Source organism: Diadema antillarum, unplaced genomic scaffold (genome assembly GCF_040938485.1).
Source record: "Diadema antillarum isolate AM-2024a unplaced genomic scaffold, OU_Dant_1.0 seq00000692_RagTag, whole genome shotgun sequence".
Lineage (NCBI taxonomy): Eukaryota > Metazoa > Echinodermata > Echinoidea > Diadematoida > Diadematidae > Diadema > Diadema antillarum.
The window spans coordinates 789,840-809,733 of record NW_027271597.1 but is presented as its reverse complement, the minus strand read 5'-3'; the positions used below and the strand labels follow the sequence as shown (position 1 = coordinate 809,733).

Below are 19,894 nucleotides of genomic sequence, written 5' to 3'. Positions count from 1 at the left end.
TACTTTAGTTTTTCGTTTATGATTGTGATACCTGTTTTCATTCAACAGTTCTGATAGTTGCGGGATGCAACTTTTCTTATCGTGGGGAGGGCTGCCAGAGAAACGAACAGCTAGTAAATACACTTTCTTGATTATGAACTGTTTCCGCTCAGGATCGTGTGTTGATGATGCGTAGATGAAGTTCGGCGCAACACACCGTTTCCGCAGCGAACAGCAGTCCGATACCCGACTCCATACATCTTGACACAGGAGCGAACACGCGCGCGAGTGACCGAATCCAAATGCTGGCTAGATGCTGCAGAGCCGATACGTAGTGACATTGTTCAACATGAGAACTTCTAGGTAGCGTACCAAAGCTTTATTGGAATTAACCCCATGATTTCAATGATTGAAATCGAAATCGGATCATTATTTATATAGGACAGAATCCATGCCACGGATTTCTTTGGAATAACACACAGCTTGTGCCCTTGCAGATGCTGGAAACAATGATCTCAAAGTGGATTACCGTTTTCACGTGCTCAGTGTTACTCCTATCTCTTGTGTACTCAGCCACGGGTAAGTAGCCGCGCGCGGTTGGGTGAGGAAGGGGTATGTCGAGTTGACTAGGTCAGCGGAATCCAACGAACTCTGTGAAATTGAGTGAACCCAGATAAGTTTATGACTTTTCCAGATGATGTTGCTTTGTAAGGAATTCGGCCGTTCGTCCGAAATCTCTAGACTTACTTCTGTGCAGTACCTCAAAGTGCGTTGTAACGTGAAAAGTATCTAGTGTTCTATAAATTCTAATTCTTGGGGATTGTTTTGACGTAGAAAAAAAAGTTATGTCAGGCAGTCAGGTGCATAGTGCTGCATGGTCTTTGCTTCACTCCACCAGCTAGTGGTCATGGGGTTCGCTGTTGGTAGAGTCGTGGTCAGGACGGGCTCTTATCATCAACAGGTGGCGTAAAACTGGTCTCCTCTCTCCCGCTTCTCTCTATCTCTTCTTCTTCATCTCTTTCTCAAGGTCACAGGCGACTTGTTTTCCCCCTATCATTCTGAAAGTTCTTACACATTTGAAAGAAATCACCACCTAACATTTTTGTAACAGATTTTAAGATAAATGAATATATCTAGAGTGAATTTGCCAGATTTGCTAGATGCAATTGTTGAAAACTAGTCATGGAGAAATGTTAATGGGATAAGCCACTATTACTGAATAGTGTTTATTCTTATCAGTTGATGCTCTCTTATCTGTTAATGATGGAGTGAATAAATATTTGGCGATAAATTTTACCTGTACAATCAATAGGTTCATTAGAGAAAACTTAGTAAAATATATCAAATTTGAACTTATTAATGTATTATATCGATTTCAGTCTATACTTCTAACATTTCTATGTTTTGAGCAAATTTTCTTAAACCAAATAACTTCTATGTCTTCTCCTTCTTATGTTGTTTAAGAATTATTCATACTGAAAATTGGGAATTCCTTTAGTAGGACCTATACCGTTGCTTAACAATCTACCAAAACAACAACAACAACAACAACAACAACAACAACAACAACTGCAACAAAAGATTATATACCACACCAGAACGCTACACAGGCATCAAAACTTTCTATGGTCCTGTGGTATACATAGGATCCTTCATGTAATTCCATGCACAAATGTGTACAGATATATCTTGTATAAACATACTTCTAATTTACATAGGCCTACAATGTATATTTCTTTATGTGTAATTAATATATATATATATATATATATATATACACATATATATATATATATATATATATATATATTCATTTCTATCAGCTATCTCTCTCTTTTGCTCTCTCGCTTCTAACAGTTTTAGTTGTTATGTATTTGTACCCTGTAGTACATTTTCCAGCTGGTGAAGCAGTGGTCCATATATTTGACTTTATGTAGAACCTTTGAGGTTCAAAGTACAATTGTATGAGCTCAACTATTTCTTTCGTAACAGTTACATTTTGTTCCAATAAATATGTGATTTCTTGTACTTTATCACAATGGCAGACATTGGCACCAATTTATTCTTCTATTGTATGAGTCCACTAACCATGTTTGACAGCTTGTATATGATATACACATGGGGCCTATATTGGGTATAACTTAATTATTATGTATGTATAACATATATGTATGTAGTATAAAGCATGATAATTGATATCAAGTTTTCTGTAAGACTACTTTTTTACACTTCGATGGGTGCAATTTGTGGTAACTATATGAATACTACATGAGGTTTTAGTGTCATGTCATTTCAGTGAAGTCTCTATTTTTTGTCTTATATTTTCTTCACTCCTTTTCTCTTTTATACTGCTCTGTGAATAATTTAGTAAATGTTTGTCAAATTACTATTATATATGAATGAAGGTTCTTGAATGTAGTTGTATGCTTTCTAGGAATGTTTCTGCATGGTATTCTGGTCGTGTATATTTCTATTCATTATCATCTGTGTGTAACCTATCCTACAACCATGTTTTAATTCACAACCAGCTCTGATTTGAAACTGCCAAATGCAGACCTTATTTGTTCTTTCCATTACCACATGCAGAAACAAGAAACAAACAAATATTACTGACTCCTTGTTTGATCCTCGGGGGCCCCAAAAAGTTGATGGGGATGTTTTGGTGAAGCGTTCTAAATTGAAAGCACATGAAATCTGGGGGAACATGCACTATCCCAAGTGGTTCTCCCAGTGTCCTGTATAATGAAAGATACAGGGACAACCAAGGTCAGGTTGGTTTCAGACAGAGCACCCGCCTCCACAAACAAACTTGGCCAACTCTGTCTCAACTTCATGGCGCTGGGGAGAAGGGTGTTATTCCGACTGTGAGGGATAGAGATATCTAGAACCATTATTTGTTTAGTCAAAAACAAAAAGAGAGAATCCTTCTTTGGGTATCACTTTGACAAATTATTAATTGGTTGAGTTTACTTTCCTTTGTAAACATAACAATATTAATTTGTTTCAATGATGCTGTGCACTATTGGGAATGATCATTCAGCGATAGATAATCTACTGCACTGCACGAGAACATCCTTTCTTCTCTAATTTTTCTCAAGTTTCCACCGCTCTATCCCTGTATTACGTTACCTTTCTCCAGGAACACTGTCCTTTAATACCAAATACTTTGTTATACATTATACCAAGCCACACCTTTGTTCTTGTTTTTATTGCCTAATCACTTTGATCCAACTTTTTGACAAAGTTTCATCTCATGAACATTTCAGTCATCACTGCAGACTTTAATCAGAGGCTTAGGTCTCAGTAATCCTTCCTCACACGTTTTGCAGAGCTCCATTTCTGACGCTAGAGGAAGGCAAACATGAAAGCGTATGACCCCTCAGCTGAACTGAATTTGGGTCTTTCATTGACTTTAGTCCATGTAGTGTAGAGTAAGCTTGAGAGGTCTCACACTAGAAAAAAGCCTGGTTCATAGTCATCTAGACGTGTTTAGAGTTGAGTGTTAAGGTGCATTAATTTTTCTGTCCTGGCCAACTGCTAACTGTTATCAACATTTCTCACAACAACTAGTTCATAAACTTCATGGTCTGCCAAAGGAACATGCAACTCTTACAAGATTACATACAGTGTACATACATTTTTTGCACCATGATAAAAGTTAGAACATGGTGAAGATATTAACCATTGTAGGTACCCTTCATCATTTATGTTTTGGAGGTCAGCCTGTTCATACCTGACATCAAGCATACCACAGTAGGAAGGCATCACCAACCAATCCATGGCCATCCAGATGTGATTTTAGAATAATAGGCCTACACATTATTCAAGTTTTATATCCAAACTAATTGAAATTGCTTCATCAACTTGTAGGGCCTAGTGTGTTTAGAAACACATTTTTAGCTATAAAGAAACACATTTAGATATAAGTGTGAAAGCGCTGCTTGTCAGCTGATGAACAAGGTTAATCCCCAGCCTATCTGTCAGCACACTCTTTTCCATTTTGTTCCCATGTGCTGTTGATAGCTTCCAGATGATTTGAAACATTTATCATAGAGGGTCAGTGCCCCATAGGCATATTTTTTTCCCCTGTTTTTTCTTTCTTTATTCAGTTAACTTCCATACAGTTATCTTCCCTGAATGGTTAGGTGTGTGTATCATATGGATTCTACAATGTAGCTTTACAAGTAGTAGAGCCTTTTTTGGGGTAAAAACCTTCAAGAGTTTAAATTCATTTTTACTCATAGATGACAATCGGCATTATGTTATCATAATGTATGATATTGCTTGCAGTATTCTTTCACATATATATAGAATAATGGAAATGAAATTTTCTACTGGTTTCAGTCTGAGATAAACTGTTTTTAATGAAGTGCCCATTAAATTTTGTGATTGTTAAGCATTCTCTTCCAAGTTTACTTGAATCTATGACTATCAAGTGAATATTTGCTGACATTTTAATCAGATAGACTGCTGTGTATGCCTAAACGTAGATTAAAGCTCTTTTACTGGACATCTCACACACTATCACTAGACCTTTCTGCCTCAAGAACAATGTCTCAGAGAGATTGTTCATAATATGTGACTAACACAGCAACAAGCTGAAATCCTGGCAGCTTATTGGTGATTGTTACTGGAACACTTAAGGTAAAGTTTCATGATAACTCTTCCATGCAGTTATGAAATAAATCAATGAAATAATTCATCAGTCTGTTCTAGTGTTACCATTATGAATTACAACTTGTAGGTATGTTTTTAGAGTGACAGGAAAGACATTCAATGCTCTATAAAAAATGACAATTTCATTCTTGCTGCTATTAAACTACTGCATAGGACTAGTTCTTGAGCTAAAATGTACATGTACTGCATTGTATCAATTCACTCCTGCAGACCAGCACTATAACAGTGTTAGAAGCCGTTGGGGCTTGTGAAAGGGAACTTCCCTTAAACTTTCAGAAGCTAGGGTTCTATTGATCTGATAGACTTACCCTTGAACAGGGCATGTTGATGTAGGATGGCTTTGAGACAGTATAATGTAATATATGTTATAAGGAGGAGAGTGACATGCACAGACATCCGTTACTATAGTAACACCAAGAGACTTTTTGTGTGTCTGCAGTAAAAAAGTACGTTGACACACATACAGTGCATTCTCCTGTATTCCCATATGGATCACCCATGTTCTGATTCCCTCTTAAAGATCAACTTACTCAACTTTGTATTCATTTCCTAGACAATAGCATAGTTTTTATCACATTTCATATGGGCTTACTTCTTGAATGCTCTGAATGGTAATCACAGCCTCAACAGCCTGACCTTAACATGGCCAACAATCTCTAAACTATTACTGTGAGTGGAATCCCCTGTCTAAAAAGAAAAGGAAGAAAAAACCTTACAAGGTGATAACAATTAAGTGATGTGTTGTATGCTATTTGTATGGAGAGATACTTCCAATTCATGTTTGATTCTTGAGACGATTGTCCGCATATTGTTCATACAAATGGAGGAAATTTATAGGATTGTAAGCCTACAAAGTCCAGGGTCCATGACTCCAACTTCCCTCCAGAGGAAAGTCTGGCCAAGGGAGACAGGTGGCCTAGGGAAAGTAGGAGATTCTCTCCCCTAAAGCAGTCCATATTTGTCAAAACTGTTGCCAAAACAAATGTATCAAGGCTAAACAGGTGGGGGTGTTAGCTTTATACCGGTACTCCGTTTTGGGTTTGTTTGGTCCTGTTTCAGCAGCCTACACCCATATGTCATACCATGGTCATACATAGGCACATACATACACACACATGCACACACATACACACACACATACACACATGGATGTGCGTGAACACACACATAATATACAGAAGGAAATAGATTGAAAAAACAGTGAATGAGTGAATGTGAGTGGTAAGGAGGGAAAGTAAACACTAAAACATTATTATTACATGTGTACCACACGTATGCAAGGGTGAAATGTCATAATTGTGAAGAAATAGTTCTATCATTTTGGAGGAAAAAGTATTTGACCATCACCATGGACATCTATAGGCAGATGTATTGCATAACCGTAAGAGATTATTTCTTATACTAAATTTTATCTGTCTATGCAATTCTGTGGGAAAATTGTTGTAAGCCCCCTTGTAAGAAAACACTGGAATAAAAGTGAAGGAATTGTGAAACTAATAGGTACAATTAGGTACATGTATTAGGAATATGGTGGGCTATAAACTTTTCATGTTGTGTACATGAATATACAGTATTCTGATATTGCATATAATTTCATTCACCGAGCAATCTTTCCTGCTTACATAGTTGTTAATTGCTGATCAAAAAAAAATAATGTTCAGATGCAAACATATAGTTAATGTCAGAGAATACATTTCTGAAATGTTAATGTTTGAACCAAATCCACAAAACACAAGACCAAGAAAGTGCCTTAGCTACCATGTGGACAGGGAGCCACAGTTTAGGAGAGTTTGTCAGTACAGGTAATTTACAAATCATTTTGAAGTTACAGGCGTGATTTGCATACCGATTCTGCCTTCTCATCCGAGGGGGCAAACTCTCCGTTACCATGGCACTGTTGCTTGACTCAGCAAAATGTCTGTTATGGAGGCAGCAATTGACTTTTTTGCACTCTGCCTCTTGCCTGCGTGCGCCATGTCACAAATGAAACCTACTATGAGTAATGACACTGTACTAAACATTGCTACTGAATTTATTTTGATTGTAACTGACAAGTATATTATATGTTGCCTACCAGATGACTTCAGGTAGTTGATAGCCAGGATATGTAAGATAATCTTCTTCACAGTACTATCTCTCAGTATGTTGTCTAAATGGGAGATTGAATTTATGCACCATATATTTTTTTTTGTGGAGAGATATAATGTAGGCCTATAGCTATCATCTCTTATGACTGCAATCTGCAACTTTTGCTATATCTTAAATGGGTTAATTTTACCACGCAGTATCAAATTAGATAAAATTTTGAGATGATCTCACACAAAAAGCAACGTATCATTCATGTGGAATCCACTTATATCTAAAATACACATGTCCATTGCCAAAGTACAGTATGTCAAAAATAAAATCCATTTCTGTGTAAACTTTACTGTTAGCTATTGGGCATGTTTCATGATGATCATGTGACTGATATCTTTCATTGTATCATGATCATGTTAAATCAACAAAAGTATACTATCATCCTGAAAACCATTCCAAAAGCCAGACTTGGGCCCCCATCTTCTCTCAGTAGTAACTTGAAAAGTTGGAAGAGAACCCCATTAGACAAACAAGGATTAGGCCTACCCTCTTCCAAAGTTTGCCCCTCAGTGATGGGTGACTCAGAATCTTTGAGGCCCCCACAATAGTCTGGTTTCTTGAGTGTGGTGAAAGGTGGGATATGCACACACCTATCACACCATGAACAAAAACAATGTACATGCTACAAAACTCCTTCAGTCTATCAACAATTGATACAGTCATGACACTAGAAGCTTAGCATCCATTTTTATATATATGCATACATTGTTTGTAGCTTTATACTTCTAGCATATGTGCAAAGGGCAGTACAGGGCATGACCCAAGCTCTGTGAAATTACTTTCACATCATACTGTGAAATTAGAAATATTCGCATCTTGGGTCCGATGGCCGTTTTCGCGGCATGAAACATTCGCGAATCTCCACTGGTATTCAACACATTGTGACAGACAAACACTTTCACATGCATTTTATTTTCCCAAATTTTGGCTGCTCACAAAATTTGTGAAAGTTTCATCCAAGCAAAAATTTCAGATTGTATGGTTTCACTGGTATGTTTTGGCAGCTCAAGAAGATTTTCAAGCAGGCTGTTGTAGAAATTGCAGTCATCAGTTGGTATAGGAGCATGCAGGATATCTAGTGTAATTTGTAACGTCACTAGCTGACTGGTGAATTTAGGTAGGAACAGGGAGGTAGGAATAAGGTCAGTAAGCTGACTCATAATGCTTTATCTCCAGTGTGTCACTGTCTTAAGGTTTATCTCTCTTCGTGTAGTGAGTTCTTTCATTTCTAGGAAGAACAAGCCTAAAGATGCAGTGAATTATTTCATTTTTTTTTCACATCTAGAAATCTGTTACATGAAAACAGAGAGAACCCACTTAGAAACAGCTTTGATGATAGATGTGGACCATTGTAAATATGCTGAGATGTATAGATACCAAAATAGCTGTGCGTGGGTAGGAACTCATGAACCACCTTCACATCTGTCCATTAATGGATGATACATCATATCTTTTCTATCCTCCTTGATTTTTTACACTCCCCCTCCCCCCACCCCCAAGAAAGAGATAAAAAGCAGAAACTGCATTACAGTTTACAGTTCTTATTCACCTAGGATTTATGACTATTGATAGCAGTTGGTACTTCATAGGATAATTTTCTTCCCAACTGCACGGACTTGTCCCAAGTCTCGTAAATCACCTTTCTTTGCGGTCTCCGCGGTATCATGCCCAGCAGGTAAACGATCCAAACTTGGACTTTCTAGTTCATTTTCTATACAAGAAAGTGGTGTCGTTTGGTCTACAGTGATAAGAGCAGGTTTGCCATAAATCTGGGAGGTGGATATCTCACCTCGGCTGTATACAGTGCACTCCCCTTATGACGAAATGCTTGGGACCGGCAGTTTTCTTTCGTCATAACGAAATTTCGTTTTAACCGAACAAATACAATACATAACGAAAACAAGGAAGCCATGCATATATGATATTCTGTTTGTTGAATACGCGTCATACACTAGAAAGCTATGTGAACAATAAAACAAGTAGTTATTCAATTTCAGATTATTGTATTACAATAATGCAAGTTCCCCTCTGAAACTGTGAGTGACACACCAAGCGAACACACAGTGATGTGACGCTTTCGCCCATGCAGAGACGCTATTAAATGCTTGTTCCGCTACATATTTTCGAAAGCGATCCTCAGTTCGTTATAACAGAGCACATTTCTTTTGTTTTTCTTTGTCAGTGGCGCTTGGACAAGACTTCGTTATAACGAAAATTTCACTATAACCGTGTTCGTTATAAGCGAATTTTGTATCATAGACTTTAATGGCGATAATTTTGGGACCAGAAGTTTACTTCGTTATAACGAAATTTTGTTACAACCGTGTTAGTTGTAACGGGAGTGCACTGTACAGTGATGTCTGAAGTTAATCAGATATCGAAAAGTGTTTCAGCAACATCTAAAAGTTACTTCTTTTGATAGCATGTTTTTCCTATTTGGCCACCAAGAGTACAAAGCCTGTTGTGAATTATTCTTTCAATTCTTTGTGTCCCATGGTGTAAACTCCCTGTGTACCACATTATTCTGAGACTGCAATGCATGAGTTCTTTTGGAAAATATTCTGTTTTTCAATGCCATGCAACATTTTGCAGAGGCATTTATGGTTGAAAATTGCAGGCTTTGCAGTGATGCATGTTCTATGACAAAGCTGTGTAGCTATGGCACTCTCGATGTCCCGTGGCATATTGCAATTTATAGATCGGTTTGTGAGTTTGAGGAAAAATAAGCAAAAGTTGGCATGCCATTGACTGACATCACCAGGTTTGCGAGTATGGCATACAGAGGGTTAATAGAAACTAGAGTGACGTTGCACTTCATGTCCAACTTGTCTTCTAATAAAATACACAACATCAAAGATTTTAAAGCAGAGACATTGGAGGAGAAGTCTCATTGTGGATGAGCAGGAAATCAGAGTTGTCAAAGTTTTGCATTTTCAGTTGTTGACATGGAAAGGCATTGTTGGTTATAATCACATAATCACAATAGTTCATTCACCTCACAAGCTTCCAAGTGCCTTGTGCACAAAACAGGAAAAGAATACACTGAGTGTAGATTATGTCTGTCAGATCAAACAATTGTATGATTATTGTAATCTGAGCTATGAGTACTTAGGGATGGAGTTGCAGTTATTGCATTACTGACCCAACATGGAATTTGACAAATCTTTTTATAAATTTACAAACTATGAGGAGCATAAAGAGAGATAGACATGGATGGAATGGCTTGTTACCATGTGTAAAGGACTTTGAATACCATGTTTATAGATGCCATCATTGCCCACTTTGAAATGTGACCTGCAACACGACTCTGGCATCATGTGCAACAACGTGCTCATGGAACTGATTGACAAATTGCCCTACATCAACATAAATCTCGATGAAAGAATTTCATGAATTTGAATAACATGCTCATGTTGACCTCTGTTGTAGAGATGATGCCTTCAATTTTGAAGTGGCACTTGTGATCTGCCATGTAGGTAGGTTGCAAGATTTCAGGAAAGTTACAGAATGGGAGACCATTCTGACAGTAAAAATGGTTCTAATTTTGTGGCGTGCTAAATATGGCTCATTGCATCTCACATGTGCATTAAAGACCTAATAAAATGGTTTAGGCATTTTTTTCTCAATGATGTAATAATATTAAATGTTAAATTCTAATTAATTCTATGGTTGTGCGGTTTTTTTTACTGTTCTGAATTTTGTTCTATATTTGTTAACATAATGGATGCAATTTCCTCGGTTTTGGAAAACTTGCTATACTTTCACCGCATGCGGCGCACTATCACCTCTAAATTGTGATGACGTCTAAGAACGGAGTCCTTCACGACCAGTCTAGCCGTAGCCAGCGAGCTGGCAAGGCTATGCTAGCGCAGTGCAGCGACAGCTGCCCGGCTTGGCCGGCGGCTGCACTGGCTAGCGCTGGCGGGGGAGCGAGCTAGCGAGCGCATAGCAGGTGCTGCGCTGCACTATTGTCATTGGCTAAGCCTTTAGACAAAAGAATATTTAATGAACTGTATCGGATTTGATACTGCCAATAATACAGACTACAACTGTGGTACGCTTGGATATCCATTATTTTCGGCAAACTCGTGAAATAGGCCCCACCACTGCGTGTCTGTACTAAAAAATAGTGTGATAGTACTACGGCGACTCGCCTGTTTCAGCCCCACCGTGTGGAGTTCATCTCGGTAGGTAAGCACGGCGGTAGGGCTGCCTTCCACAGTGAATACTCGTGAATGCGGCGAAAATGACTTCATAATATGGCCCTCGACTAATTTAACGGCCAATTTAACCATAAATACAACCCTACCTAACCCTAAACCCAAGGAGGACCAACCCTTGCTAGCTATAAACGCACGGGTACGGTGCACGCGCACTGCGGTGGGGCCTATTTCACGATAGCCCCACCACCATTGCGTGTCTGTACTAATACTACGGCGACTTGCCTGCTTTATAGGCCTAGACCTACTCGTGAATCCAGCCCCACCGTGGCATTCATCGGTAGATAAGCACGGCGTTTGGGCTTCCTTCCACAGTATGATTTTTAGCATAAAACAAAAACTTCTCGACCAAAATTGACGATAATTCTTGGTATCGTTTTTCTTAGAAAATGGCGCATCTAAATTACTGATAACAAATATTGCAGAAACTGACTATGGGAAACTGGTTAGGCCTTTTTTTTTTTTTTTTTTTTTTTTTGAGCCACGACCCACCCTGTAACAACATATCCCCCTAACCGTAAATAGGCGTTAGAGTGTAGCCTCTGTACTACTACCAAAGATTCTGCTATTACTACTTACTAGTCTACTAGACCTAGTGCCGTAGTGGTAATAGTACTACTACTAGTAGTAGTACTAGTAGACTACTACTACTAGTAGACTACTATATTAACTACTAGTAGACTGCTACTAGATCTACTTCTAGACTACTACTGGTAGTTTAACTTGTAAGCGCCGGCCGACGGGCCAGGCCACGGCCGGGATGCTCCCGCTTGTTTGCTGCGGCCGAAGTAGCCGCTCACTTTGTGAGCGAGCTGGGCCTGTTCTTCTAATCTACTTACTAGACAAACAGTTACAACTTACAATGTCAATCATGTAGAATACAGTATATCCTTTCTAAGGTTAAACTATATGGGGGCATACCACTCTGTATTTCTCAGGCGATCGTTTCCGTGAGGTCTATTCTCGGGCTTGGTGCCATGTTCATACGCTCTTGCACTGGCAGCGGGGGAGATGCAGCTGGTTCATATCGGTAAGGTACGGTGCAGCCCCACGATAACGTTCTGGTTCATCGGCTGTCTCTCCCTCCCCATCTTCCCCTTCAACTTCATGTGCTTCCTCTTCTTCTCCGCTATCGTCAGAGCTGCAGTCTTCATCATCATCATCAATGTCGAAGTTTACCCATATAGGGGAAGACATTATGCTCGAGGTATTACTACCAGGTATCTGTGCAAGCTAACTTAGTGATAATGTACGTGGTAATGCGTACATGTCGACAGTCAGTGGGTCGACCGGGAGCGCACATCCCGCGGGGCCCGGGCCTGGCCGGGCTAGCTATCGTGTACGCGCGTGTACCAAGCTAGTACAGAGTGCTTGTGCTGAGCGGCGTCTGCTAACTGAGCACAACTCCGTGCTTATACGTCATCAATCGGTTCAGGGGTGTTGGTCACGTGACTATCTTTTTCGCAAAAGCTGCAACGGGGTCCTCCAAAAATGTGATATTTGGGGGAGTTTCTAGAAGCGATAAAAACCGGAACGACACTGACAACATATTTACATTGATAATCATGACATATATATTTTACATTTCTTTTGCATATTAAAACATTTTGCAAGCATTTTATTAGGTCTTTAAGGGAGTGACTCTGCTTTACAGTAGTTCACTGTGAATGTTCAGATGAAAATTGGATGAAAGAAAAAAAGAGAGGAAAATTGCCACATGAAAAGAGTTTTTGGCAGGATTTTAACAGCGCTCCAGGAAACAAGCCTGTGGAGTGGTTGTCATGGCTATAGTCTGTGTTTCTCTGATCCTATCTCGGCTGAGGAAGGTTTCAATATCTTCTCCCAACTTCATGTCCCTCCGTTTTACCCCTACTTTATAAAAAAATAAATAAAAATAGATCTCTTCTTTGTTTATCCCTATCCTGGTTAGATACGTAGAATTCATCTCCCCCTCCCCTCCCCCACCCCACCCCCAACCCCAACCCCAACCCCAACAACAACTCTTAAACTTTGGCCCAGAAAAAAAGTCTTTCCTGTGTTCTGGCTGGTCAAAGTAAATTATCAGCAAAGTGCAACTGGTTGTCATGCCAAATTACATCGCAGACACAGCTGTTTGCCCAGGTTCATCAAACCAGACTGTGCTTCATGCTCTGCTGGTTAAAGGGAAGTTCTAAATCTTTGTTCCATTATTTCATGTTCTACTCCAAAATTGAATACAATCTATTTATGGCCCCAAACATATGATTCACATTCCATCACATTTTGCCATTCCACTTTGGCGATCACTTCTTTTCTCCCTATATTTTTTATTTTGAAATGTACGTGTTGGTCATATTTTATTGAAATAGAATATTTGTATAAAAATGTAAGCTTTCTCCATTTTCAAGTTGACTTTGATATAAAAGAGAACAAAACTGAATAAACATAACAATGATAATCTCATAGAAATCAGGAAAGAAATGAGAAGGTTATGGCAGTTTAAATTTGACAAGTTTTTTTTTTCCCCAGCATAGTGACATGATTTATATTATATATTTTGTAGATGATATGATGATGTCATAGCCTCATAAGTTGCCACATTATTTGTAACACAAGTCTTAAGGAGATTTCCTATTTTGGGCATTAATTCAAGAAGAAGGATATGATCCTTCACATCAAATTGTTCTCAAGTTGAAGCAGTTAGCGATGACTTATTTGTAAAGAGTAACAGGACTATTGGTACAGTTTGTATTGAGTTTTATAAGTACAACACTGTATATATTTGTACAGTCTGATGAGAGAGAAGGAATATTGCAGAATAATGTAGAAGCATCACTTTATTTCATTTACATACATGATTGTGCCCAATACTCTTGTTTTACAGAAGCATGTTAAACTTGATCTTTTTTTTTCATTTCATGTACATTTTTATGATTTTATCTGGTCTAATGAAACAGTTTCTGTTCTTTTAGTTTGACTCTATTTTCTTTCTTTTTTTTTGTACATGTACAATGTAAGTCAACTTTAAAAAACAGAGTGGAATTTCCATCCATCAAACATGGAAGGCAGCATTGATAACAAGTTATGTATGATGTTAATGTACATTCAAAATGTTTGCATGTATACACTCATTGAATCTACCGGTATCTAGGTTAGGAGTGCCAATGCCATACTGATGCGCTTGCCCAACCCTATGCTGCACACCCACGACAGATAGACCAACCGTCATGTTATTTTTCTTGTCATGTTGCTTGTATTTCAATCAATCAACCCTATGGATTTATCATCCTAAATGCACAAGCTTGCTGAAAGACATGATTGTGAAAGTTGCAGGGTATCTGCAACCACGATGGGCAGAAACTGTAACGTGCTTTGCATAACCTAACGGAAAGTGAATGGTTATTTGGACATGAGATTGTAGTTTATGAAAATCTTATGAAAATAATTGTGTATGAATGTATTGTAAGACTGATTCTTAATCTAATTTAGTAAAAAGTGAGGATGTGGGGGGGGGGAGGGGAAGAGTGGCTAGGATCAGTATCTTCTTTATTCCTAAAAAAATCGTATAAAGCTTGTCAAGTTCGATAAAATGTGACATGTGTCAGTATCCGATAAGGCAAACCGAGGAAGTGTCCCTTTGTTTGCTTAATAAGCCACATATCTGTGTACATATAGCTTGTTTATAAAACAAATATTGACTGCTTTCATTTCTGCATTGTGGTAAATCATGTACAGATGTTTAGTAGTCTCAAAACCACACAGAACAATTCTCCCCAATTTATGCAAAGTTTTCTAGTTATAAACATGCACATTCTAACTTCCCCTATTAAAATAGTTATATTGATAAGATATATCATGATGAATGCCATTCATCTTTTTGAATATACATAATGAATTTTTCTACAGTCTTGCACTATTCATAGTGTGAGACTGGATTTTCAGAGTAATTGAACTTGACTTATTTCATACTGAAGCCAATGTGTAATGTACATATGAAATCTAATGAGAAGATTGAGCTTCGGAATCAGTGAATTTGTGTCAACCTTGTGTAATCGTTTTGAAAGTCGGTTTACAAAGTGAGTTTGTAATGTTTGTGTATTTCTTGTAAAAATATAGGCCCTATGTCATTGTGATGTTTTTGATCCATCACTGTGTAAATCCATCTCGTGTTGAACTTTTAAAGTCATGATATTGATGATGTTAACAGGGTCGCCATGAAGTGCTTTGGCGTTTAGTGTTTTGCAGTGTCGAGTTCACGGCCACGGAGGCAACAGACTGTTTTGTGCTTTAATGTTCGGCCCAGCATTTCTGTCATGCCGACTGGATGTGTGTATGTCATCAGAACGGACATGTGATTATGTGTTGAGTCATTTCCACCAAACAAAAGTATCCAAGATGAGACACCTAGCTAGTCTTTCTCAAAGTCTGTAATAGCAAATCTAATTGCTTGTCAGGATACAACAGTCACCATAGTTTTACTTGTCCAAGGATTTGTCATATTCATTGTAAGCCTGCCTCTGTAATTGTGAGCCATCATCTACAAAATGTATACACCTGTAGACCTGTACACCTGTGTTATATGTCACAGGTTTTTACTTGACCTGCCTATTAGAAACTAATGTTGGCAATATTGTCATAACCTCCTAAGTGTCCTATTGATATTTTTTCAAAATATTCATTACCAATATAGATAACCTGTTTGTACAATGTATATGAAGGGTTTGTTCGCAAAAACCAATAAGTCCATATTTGCCAAATGGAGATATTTGCGATTAAAGGTCAAGAAAAATAAGGAGAATAACAAGAAAATTTTTGCTTCTTTTGACCATAACTTCAAAAGTGTATCTTTATATGTAGTGACCAATATCATTTAGAAGGTAATATTTTGTACTTTATGACAGAGACCGTACTTCAAAATCTTCAAAAATTGACTTATCGGTTTTTGCAAACAAACTCTTTATATCCACTTTTTGAATGTGGTTCTTGGAATGTTCTGATATCAACATCCAGATTTTGGTGGAAGAAAAATTCTCAAATGTGAGTAGGTGATTATCCTAAGCTTAGACAGATATAATGGCTGTGTTAAGAGACTGGAAAATATTTTGCTGTTACTGTATTATGTCTTCTTCAGTCTTGAAGGAAGACTAGGATCCTCTCCAGACTGATAGCTTCAGTTCAGTAAAGTCCTGTTGACAGTTTAGAAGAAAACAACATGCAACCTTGAAACTTGGATGCAGACAAAACCAACTTTGAATGAGTGAAGGAATGATGGAGCATCAAAAGGACACTGTTTGCAAGATAAATTGTTCAAAAATGAAAGAAACAGATCATATATAAATTTCAATTCAGTTGAAAGCCAGTGAAGAATGATAGAGAAATGTGTCACATGCTCCAAACTCTTCCCTATTTAGTCTGTGCATTCACATCTTCCCTAGATTCCTTTGTTATGATTTGTCCTGTGAATCTGCTTATCTCTTTCGTACGCATTGGTTTGTGAAGCTGCAGTGACTTCATTTTCTATACATTGCATTTGTTGCAGACTTTCATTTCTGGTCAACAGTAGGCCTACAGGGTAGACTTTTAAGAAGGCTGTGGCTCATGATCGGTCCAGCAGTTTTTCCTTATAGTATACATTGAGATTAGAATGGAAAAGTCTCTGAAATGATTGACAGGGTAGAATATATAAGCATCCTCAGATGCATTGAGCAGTTCAAATGTATGAACATTATGCATGGGGAGCATGTCTTTAAAGCCGAAATTTTTCATTTTTTTATGATTTTAATTATTAAATCCCAGAGTCCCAGATGTTTCACACATTCATCATTGACCTTACTCGCTACAGGTTGTACATGTCAGCGCTATAGACAGAGTAAAAAATGAAACCAAATAGCACACATTTATTAGATAGATTTGTCAAATGTTATATTGACAAGATAGAATGATAGAAAAGTAAATTAAAGGGCACAGAAAAATATTTTTAAAAAAATGCAGGGTTTTTTACTCTTAGATGGGAAAAAAAGTAATGAATTATCAGCAGTTATCACCTGCTGTATGATATGCCCATATATTTGTTAAATCTGTGTTTTGTTAGGTTTTTGCCTTTGAATGTTTCTTCAGGAGCTGTTTAAAGAAATGAAACTCATGCTCTGAATGCTGCATTCTGACTATGAATAGAAAACTTTATAATCTCATGATAAGTCATTTTTCCTCTTCTGTCATTGACACAGTCCCATGCAAAGACCTTACACACTGCTTTCAAGTTTGATATTTTAAGCCACTGTAGTACTTAATGTAGGCCTAATGTACCGTAAGTGCCTTGTCATTGACCCATATGGGAATTCTAATGGGCTCGAGCCAGGAGGGAAGATAGTGTTAAGTAAGTTCTACCTCCAGCTCCACTCCTTGCCTTTATTAAGGACATCCTCGACCCTCCACTTAAAGTGTGCTCTATGATGGCCATCTGTCACTCACACATCTGGTTGCCATGGTGAGCGTCAATGCCAAGAGTGGAAACATTTTTTTGTCCATCTGCTAATGGAAGTCAGAAAACTTTCAAAAGAAGACCGAATAATCGGTAGGCGGGGCCTCTGAACCCCTGACTTGTCACTCGCCGAGCGAGACGTCTGCGAAGAGAGTTTTGAAAGTCACTCATTAGCGGGCCGTAAACAGCTACATCCTGTGACTGGGATGATGTGCTAACCTGGAATGCTGAAGGTGTGGGGGGGGGGGGGGGATAGACCTTTTGTAGTGTCAAGCCACATGTATGTGTCTCATGGTTTTCACTGTTATTGTGTGTGCACACTGTGATGCCAATGTATTCTAGTCAGGCAACCAACCCCTCCCCCATTCCCCCCCCCCCCTTTCTTGGTACCAAACTTTTTGTTGATTCATGTTTCTCCATGTTCAGTTGATTGGAAGTGGGTATTAGGAAGCATTCCATTAGGTGTCAAGGAGGCCATGGTTTTCTGTAGTCCCAGTGTCTCCTCTTGAGTGTCAGTTAACAGTCAACCCTTTGACAGGTCAATGGGTTCGTCACTTGATTGGATGTTAGGGCTGTTGGCCTTCTTCATTTTTTTTTTTATTTCCATGGTTTTAATGAGGTCATTTGGGCTTCTTTTCTATCACAGTGTATGATTTGATATCAAACAAATACCCAATGTACCAGGTGCAATTTGTTAATACAGAAGTGTACATTGGATGAAGTTTTGAGGTCAACTCACTTTTCATTTGTATGCTGTATAGGTCAGACTGCCAAAATGCAAGCAAGCGGATTTGAAAACTGAATATATTGCAGCACCACAAGAAAGGCTTCTTGTCTGCACTTGAATAGTTCAGATGAATTGTATTACCTTTGTTTTCTTCTGATTTTTCTTATCATACAACATGCATTCTTCTTCAAGCTTGCACAAATATGCCAACATGACCAATGGATGAACCTCTTTAAGATGGTGTTATGCTTGCACACACACACACACACACACACACACAAATATTAGTTTCAATTCTTTCTTCTTTTTCCTAATGATAGCAAATTAAGCAATATCCTCGTAGCAGTCATCTTTGATTGGTAATCTTTCTTGTAGATAATGGGGCAAAAAGATTACAGCTTTATTTGGTTAATAAGTTCTTGAATAATGAACACATGTAGTACCGGTACCAGTAATTCCATCTGCAAAATTATTCCTGGCACATGAGTCAGTGACCCCATAAAGCAAACTTTAAAGGAAGCTTCTTGTGGTTTTATGAAGTGCTGTGGCATCACAGTGACAAGCAAGGGTATGAGGAGGTGTTTAAATCTTGTAAAGATTTCTATATGAATGGGAAAGCATAAAATTACTGAAATTGGAGAAATATCAAGTGTAGGAAACAAGAGATAACCAAAGTATCAGACTCTATTGTTTTGTGGAATGATCTGTATCTGTCAATTTGTGTGTTTATATATGTGAGATGAAAAAAAACAATGGAGAGAGAGATAGAGTGAGTGATGAGTTAATAGGAGAGAAAGAAAAAATGAAAGAGAAGAGAGCAGGAGACTCACAAGGAGAAAGATAGAAAAAAGAGGATTAAAAAGGATCACTGTAACTACCAGAAATTTTATCTACTGCATTTGACCCATCTACCCTTGTCTTTGGAGAGGACTGAGAGGGTTGATGCCATTATCAAATAGTTTGCATTCTGACACTGCTATCTTCCTTGAGATTCTCAGTAGAGAGCCATTCAAGAGATCGCGGCTCGCAATTCATCTTCTTTACTCTGTCAGTTACATTAAATAGAACGTCAGCTGGTGATCTACTTTTTTTCACTCGACTTGGCATACATTACTTATTCCCTACTGGGGAACATAATCCTTGTTTCATATTTATGTTTTCTCTCATTGTAATGCAGTTATGATGAGTTGATAGCTTATTTTTATGCTACATTGTTAGATATACTCTCATAATGATATATGATGATTTTAATATTTCTGTCATCTTGTGCAGTAGTCGGCAAGAAATGACAGTTGTTGTCACATACAGCTGTAGCTCTTTAAGTTGTTGCAGAGTCAGCATTTTGATATGGCAAACTGTACCATTTTTATTTTTTCTTGGTCTATATCGATGTTACATGAAATAAACAATGTCAATTGCTAATCATGTTGATTGAAAGGTTGGAAATTACATCAGAATTTGTAGTCATCTGTGATGCTTGTTGTCATGCAATTTCATTCATTTATAAGGGAAGTGAGGAGCTTTAGCAGAAATATATAATTGATACTCTTGGACATAAAGTTTGAAATGTATCTGCTGAGCAGAGGGAGAGATGTACCTTTGAAATCTTTGAATGGGGGCTGGGTTTCACTGCCAACCATCCGACAGGAAACATCTTGAATTTGATCTGCCATTAGCGGTTGCTTGGCCATG

The 19,894-nt window shown here is 38.1% G+C and overlaps 1 protein-coding gene across 1 annotated transcript in view; it reads left to right on the top strand.

Moving 5' to 3' along the window:
* The first annotated feature begins 362 nt into the window (after positions 1 to 362).
* LOC139737406 (vascular endothelial growth factor receptor 1-like) overlaps positions 363 to 19,894 on the top strand; it is an 85,929-nt gene continuing 66,397 nt past the window's right edge. Inside the window, exon 1 of the mRNA XM_071648082.1 lies at positions 363 to 558. Coding sequence (XP_071504183.1) covers positions 477 to 558 — 82 coding nt within the window. The 5' untranslated portion in view covers positions 363 to 476. The remainder of the gene's footprint in view (positions 559 to 19,894) is intronic.